General features: G+C 33.1%; 1 protein-coding gene across 1 annotated transcript in view; it reads left to right on the forward strand.

The window, feature by feature from the left end:
- rin3 (Ras and Rab interactor 3) overlaps positions 1-6,201 on the forward strand; it is a 61,856-nt gene extending 55,655 nt beyond the window's left edge. Inside the window, exon 14 of the mRNA XM_061986920.1 lies at positions 5,852-6,201. Within this exon, the coding sequence (XP_061842904.1) occupies positions 5,852-6,081 (230 nt within the window). The 3' untranslated portion in view covers positions 6,082-6,201. The remainder of the gene's footprint in view (positions 1-5,851) is intronic.
- Positions 6,202-7,664: the final 1,463 nt, after the last annotated feature.

Here is a 7,664-nt window from a genome sequence, read left to right on the forward strand (position 1 = left end):
GCCGGCCATCTAAAGTGAGCGATTGGAGAAGAAGGACCCAGGTCAGGGAGGTGACCAAGACCATGGTTACTCTGTCAGAGCTTCTTAGTCAAAAGTTTGCCAAAATGCAGCTGAAAGACTCTCAGACCATGGCAAACTAAATTCTCTGGTCTGATGAGACCAAGATTGAAGTCCAAGGAATTGTCTGTAGACCAGGATTGGCTTGAGAAGGCTACAGAACAATGTCTTCTGCCTTGAAGGTCTTAATGAGCACAGTGGCCTCCATCATCCGTAAATGGAAGACGTTCGGTACCACCAGGACTCTTCATAGAGCTGGCCGGCCGTCTAAAGTGAGGCAATTGGACAAGGAGGACCCTGGTCAGGGAGGTGACCAAGACCATGGTCACTCTGTCAGAGCTACAACCGTGGTAGAGTGACCAGACCGGAAGCTATTTTTTAGTCAAACGTTTGCCAAAATGCCAGACCATGGTCTGAGAGTCTGATGAGACCAAGATTGAAGTCTTTGGCGTGAATGTTCGGAGTAAACCAGGCACCGCTCATCACCAGGACCATACCATCCCTACAGTGAAGCATGGTGGTGGCAGCATCATGGTGTGGGGATGCTTTGCGGTGACAGGAACTGGGTGACCAGTCAGGATAGAGGGAAAGATGAATGCAGTACAGAGACATCCTGGATGAAGACCAATTCTTAAAAAAAAAAAGTGTTCACGTTGTCATTATGGGGTATTGTGTGTAGAATTTTGAGGACAAAAATGAACGTATTCTATTTCGGAATGAGGCCGTAACTTCAAATGTGGACAAAGTGAAGCGCTTTCAGTCGACACTCCTTAAATGGGCGAACTTCCTGCTGCTCGGCACATGGAGTCACTGTGTGCTCAACTTAATGCAGTTTGACCAGACAGTGATGAGGTTTCTCTTGTCGTTGCTCAGCGATAAGGATGACGATAGCAACACGTTGATATCAAAACAACTTATGTTGACTGAAGTGCTGCACAAAAGACAATAAAAGCAATTTATCAGTGAATATTACAATACACGTTATTAGAATAACAGCATATTTTTGTGAAAAAAAAGTGGTTTTAACTTGCTCTAATGTGTTTATGCTCTAATATCAATTCTCCAATTGATACTTGAGTTATTTGAGACAATGTGTATCATTAACGGTGCAAAAAAGTAACAACTTGTGAATGATGTTTATGTTGAGTATTATTGTTATTGACTTGTTTTTTATTCTAACAGTCGTCCTTATTAATTCATTTAATTTAATGCTTCTATTATGTTGCTTGTTTCCTTTCATTATGTTTTGTACACCATTTTGGTGCACTTTTGTATGAACTGATCCTGTTTTTTCTGTTGTATCAGCTTGGCTATATTTTCATTCAGGCAAGTTTGACAAATAAATATATAATAATACATAATACCAATAATAAATAATAATAATACATGATCTATAGTAAATACTGTAATATATAATAAATAATAAATTATATATATAATACAAATATTATAATAAATACTATAATATATAGTACATAACAATAAATTATATAGAATAATAGTTTAATAAATAAATAGCAATAATGTAATAAATACTATATAATATATAGTAAATAACAGAGGTGTGGACTCGAGTCATATGACTTGGACTCGAGTCAGACTCGAGTCATGAATTTGATGACTTTAGACTCGACTTGACAAAATGTAAAAAGACTTGCAACTCGACTTCGACTTTAACATCAATGACTTGTGACTTCACTTGGACTTGAGCCTTTTGAATTGACATGACTTGACATGACTTGCTACTTTCCCCAAAACCCAAAGATGAAAAAGTTATTCGGGAGCGCTCCGTATTTTTCATTGTGTACTTGTCTATCAGCGTTGCGTGTGTCAGCTGGTGTGCTCTCAGTACAACAGCCAATCAAATTAGATCTACTTTGTTTTCATCACACAGCATTCATCCAATCAAATTGCAGGACAACCAACGAAGAAGACATGTCCAAACCACACGCCAGTGAACAAAAAATGATACCTAAAATAATTTTGTTTGGGTATAAAAATTACGAGGTGGTCAACACAAAACGGTTTGCAGTATGCAACACATGCGGTTCCAAAATGACTGATGGAGAGGCAACAACTTCCAACTTCGTCCGGCACTTGAAGTTGCACAAAGAAGGGTAAGTTTTGAATGTAAGATAACGTTTATTGGCTAAGTAACGTGACTTTTATTTGCTGTGTAGTTAAATCAGTGAGGCTGTAAACTCACTGCTAACGTTATAACGTTATTGCAAACACGGGAATCTGTTGCAGTTCACTACCTTATTCATACTTTTTGTTCAGTGATTTTTTTTAAGCAGGGTTACGTTAGTCAATATATCACACGTAACGTTAGACGGCGGTCAGCAGCACCGCATATTTTAGCCACCTAAAAAAGACAAAAATAGTAAAATAAAGGTCAGTTAAAATGTATACTATATTATGAATATGTGTACCGTTTTAGCTAGCTTTCTGACATACTGTTGGTTGTTTACCTCAGTGGTCCCCAACCACCGGGCCGCGGCCCGGTACTGGTCCGTGGATCGTTTGGTATCGGGCCGCACAAGAAATTATTTTATTTTTATTTTTTTATTTTTTTATTAAATCAACATAAAAAACACAAGATACACTTACAAGTAGTGCACCAACCCAAAACAACTCTCTCCCCCCTTTTGTTCTGGGCATTGAACATGAAGACTCTTCCTTCACTGTTCCGAGTGGCCATGAGAGTCTTGGCAGTGCCTGCCTCCGGTGCTCCAGTGGAGCGAGTTTTCAGCCATGGTGGCATCATACTACGCCCCCATCGTGCACAAATGACTGACAGACTCTTGGCTAATTTGGTCTTTTGCAAATGCAATGCAGCATAGGGCCCTGACATATAAAAAGTACAACTTTTTTGTTATGTTCACGTATATGTCATGTTTTTTCAATGTTAACACTTTTGTACAAATAAGTACATTTGCACTTTATTTTTCAATGTGTTTGTTCTGTAAAGGAATGAGTTAATGTTTAAAATGACTGGTTAATAGTGCTATTATAAAGTGCAATGTCAGCACAATTTTCTTTCCTGCAATTTAAAATGCACTTGTTTTAATAAATAAATACAGCGTTTGAAAAGCATACACAATCTGTGTTAATATATTAGTCTGTGGTTAAAAGGACTTGAAAGGACTCGAAACTCAAAATGCAGGACTTAGGACTTGACTTGAGACTTTCCAGTCTTGACTTTGGACTTGACTCGGGGCTTGCCTGTCTTGACTCGGGACTTGACTCGGACTTGAGGGCAAAGACTTGAGACTTACTTGTGACTTGCAAAACAATGACTTGGTCCCACCTCTGGTAAATAATAATAATACATATGTTATAAAAATATAAATAAATAATACATGATGTATAATAATAAATATTATAATAGCAATACAATAAATACTGTTATTATGTACTATATTATATAGTACGTAACAATAAATGATATATAATAGTTCAATAAATAAATCATAATTAATATAATAAATACTATATAATATATAGTAAATAATAATAAATATGTAATAAAAATATAATAAATAATACAATACATACTAACGGTGTGGCATGGCGTAGTGGGTAGAGCGGCCGTGCCAGAAACCTGAGGGTTGCAGGTTCGCTCCTTGACATCCAAATCGCTGCCGTTGTGTCCTTGGGCAGGACACTTCACCCTTGCCCCCGGTGCCGCCGCTCACACTGGTGAATGAATGATGAATGAGTGATAGGTCAGTCTACCCCAGGGCAGCTGTGGCTACAAAAGTAGCTTACCACCACCATGTGTGAATGAATGATGGGTTCCCACTTTTCTGTGAGCGCTTTGAGTGTCTAATAATAGAAAAGCACGATATAAAATGTAATCCATTATTATTATTATTACATACTATATAATGAATAATAATAATAAATCACTGTATTCTTTATGCTGTTATTTGAAATATAAATAATATAACAAATACTATAATATGTAGTACATAGCAACAAATGATATATAATAGTTTAATAAATACTATATAATACATAGTAAATAATAATACATGTGTGATAAAAATATACATAAATAATAATAATACATGATGTATAATAATAAATATTGTAATAAATATAATACAGTAAATACTGTAATATAAATATAATGAATACAAATTATATAATAAAAATTATATTACATAGTACATAACAATACATTATGTATAATAGTTCAATAAATAAATAATAATTAATTTAATATATAGTAAATAATAATAAATATGTAATAAAAAATAGAATTAAATAATACAATACATACTATATAATGAATAATAATAATAAATCACTGTATTCTTTATGCTATGTTATTTGAAATAAAAAATAATATAACAAATACTATAATATGTAGTACATAGCAACAAATGATATATAATATTTTAATCAATAAATAATATATAATATATAGTAAATAATACATATGTGATAAACATTTAAATAAATAAAAATACATGATGTATAATAATAAATATTATAATAATAAAATACTGTAATATTTAATAAATGATATAAATATAATAAATGCAAATTATATAATAAATACTATATTATATACTACACGCCAATACATGATACATAATCGTTTAATAAATAAATAATAATTCATATAATAAATACTATATAATATATAGTAAATAATAATAATACATTTGTAATAAAAATATAATAAATAATACAATACATACGATATAATAATAATAAATAACTGTATTCTTTATTCTGTTATTTGAAATAAAATTAATACAACAAATACTTTAATATATAGTACATAACAATAAATGATATATAATAGACTAGACTTAGACTTAGACTTCCTTTTTATAGTTTATAGTTCAGTTTTTAATAATAATTTAATACATAAATAATATAATAAATACTATATAATATATAATAAATAATACATGTGATAAATATATAAATAAATAATAATAATACATGATGTATAATATTAATACAATACTGTAATATATAATAAATTATATAAATATAATGAATGCAAATTATATAATAAATAATATATTATATAGTACATAACAATAAATTATATATAATAGTTTAATAAATAATTAATATAGTAAATACTATATAATATATAGTAAATAATAATAAATATGTAATAAATAACACAATAAATACTATATAATGAATAATAATAATAATACCTGTATTCTTTATGCTGTTATTTGAAATAAAAATAATATAACAAATACTATCAGAGGTAGTACATAACAATAAATGATATTTAATAATATTGTAATGAATAATAAATACTATACTATACTATATAGTAAATAATAATAATACATATGTAATAAAAATATAATTAGTATTATGATAAATAATAATACAATAAATACTGTAATATATAATAAATTATATAAATATAATACAAATAATACAATAAATACTATAATATATAGGGCATGACAATACATTATATATAATGGTTTAACAAATAAATAATAACAAATATCATAAATACTATATAATAAATTGTAAAAAAAAAAAAATACAATACACACTATATAATAAATAATAATAAATAACTGTATTCTTTATGCTATGTTATTTGAAATACACAACTTTTTTAAGCTATTATATGTAACTGTTTTAGCAGACACAAAGTATCGGGTCGGTATCGGCGATATCAGCCTGAATCTTACTGGATGTTGGGATGGCACATCACTACATAATCAGTCATTTTCCTCACTTGTGACGACAAAGTCCCTTCTTGTCTTATTATGGTCTGTCCTCATCTCTGCCACAGACTCCTACATACTCAGCGTCCACGTGGACGGTGTCCTTCGGTCCCCGGCCAACACGGAGCTGGCCCTGGCCGTGAAGAACCAGGGCTTCATCTACCACCCCGCCGACCAATCAGACAAGCCTTCAGTCCGCACCTGCCCCACAGGTCCGCCCCCTCGACCTCCCACTCTCAGCAACTTGAAAAACATTCCAGACAATCGGGAAGCGGAAGAAAGTCTCATCTACTGGTAAATGCCGTCACAACTTCAGGGGAACTGGAATTGGTGCTTGTCGTTCACAATCCTTATGAGAGACAAGATGTCTGTTTGTTTTTATGCAATGTAACACGTAAATAAAAGACCATTGAATGTAGTCAATGAGAGGTTCGCTATTATGCCCATAAAACACAATAAAAATCACCAATAATGCTCCATTTACATTTCGTCATTAGTGATATTGTTATTATAAGTGCTGACGCAGACGGACTACTTTTAGCTTGTGCTGCTATAATAACAGCTGGTGAGCTGTTGTCTCCCCTCGGAGTCCGTGAAAGTTTATTTAGCGATCAAGGGTGTCCTGTGGTACATTCAATATTATTATTACAACAAAGAAAAAATCCTAAAAAGTGGAAGAAAAGAGCAGACAGGTGAAATGTAATGACAAATGTTGCAATATTGACAGTGATAAAACAATGCAGTTTTTTTGCTCTAAAACGAATGAAAACACAATGTATATATATATATATATATATGTATATATATATATATATATATATATATATATATATATATATATATATATATATATATATATATATATATATATATATATATATATATATATATATACCGTATTTTCCGCACTATTAGCCGCACCTAAAAACCACAAATTTACTCAAAAGCTGACAGTGCGGCTTATAACCCGGTGCGCTTTATATATGGATTAATATTAAGATTCATTTTCATAAAGTTTCGGTCTCGCAACTACGGTAAACAGCCGCCATCTTTTTTCCCCGTAGAAGAGGAAGTGCTTCTTCTTCTACGCAAGCAACCGCCAAGGTAAGCACCCGCCCCCATAGAACAGGAAGCGCTTCTTCTTCTACTGTAAGCAACCACCCGCCCGCGTAGAAGAAGAAGAAGAAGCGTGCGGATATTACGTTTCATTTCCTTTGTGTGTTTACATCTGTAAAGACCACAAAATGGCTCCTACTAAGCGACAGGTTTCCGGTTCATGAAAAGACGCAATCTCTCCATCCGCACACGGACTACTATTTCACAGCAACTGCCTAAAGTCTTTCAAGAAAAGCTGGCTACTTTCCGTGCATATTGTAAAAACAAGATAGCTGAAAAAAAGATCCGGCCAGAGAACATTATCAACATGGACGAGGTTCCACTGACTTTTGATATTCCTGTGAACCGCACTGTGGATACAACGGGAGCACGTACGGTGAATATTTGCACCACAGGGAATGAGAAGTCATCCTTCACTGTGGTTCTAGCTTGCCATGCTAATGGCCAGAAACTTCCACCCATGGTGATATTCAAAAGGAAGACCTTGCCAAAAGAGACCTTTCCAGCCGGCGTCATCATAAAAGCTAACTCGAAGGGATGGATGAAGAAAAGATGAGCGAGTGGTTAAGGTAAGTTTACGCGAAGAGGCCGGGTGGCTTTTTTCACGCAGCTCCGTCCATGTTGATATACGACTCCATGCGCGCCCACATCACGCTGGTTTTAATATATTATTAAAGTTTGACTGACCTATCTGACTGTTTTTTTGACATTCCTTTAGCGCAGTTAGATGCGGCTTATAACACGGGGCGGCTTATAGGTGGACAA

Source organism: Nerophis lumbriciformis, linkage group LG26 (assembly GCF_033978685.3).
Source record: "Nerophis lumbriciformis linkage group LG26, RoL_Nlum_v2.1, whole genome shotgun sequence".
In the NCBI taxonomy this organism is placed as follows: Eukaryota; Metazoa; Chordata; class Actinopteri; order Syngnathiformes; family Syngnathidae; genus Nerophis; species Nerophis lumbriciformis.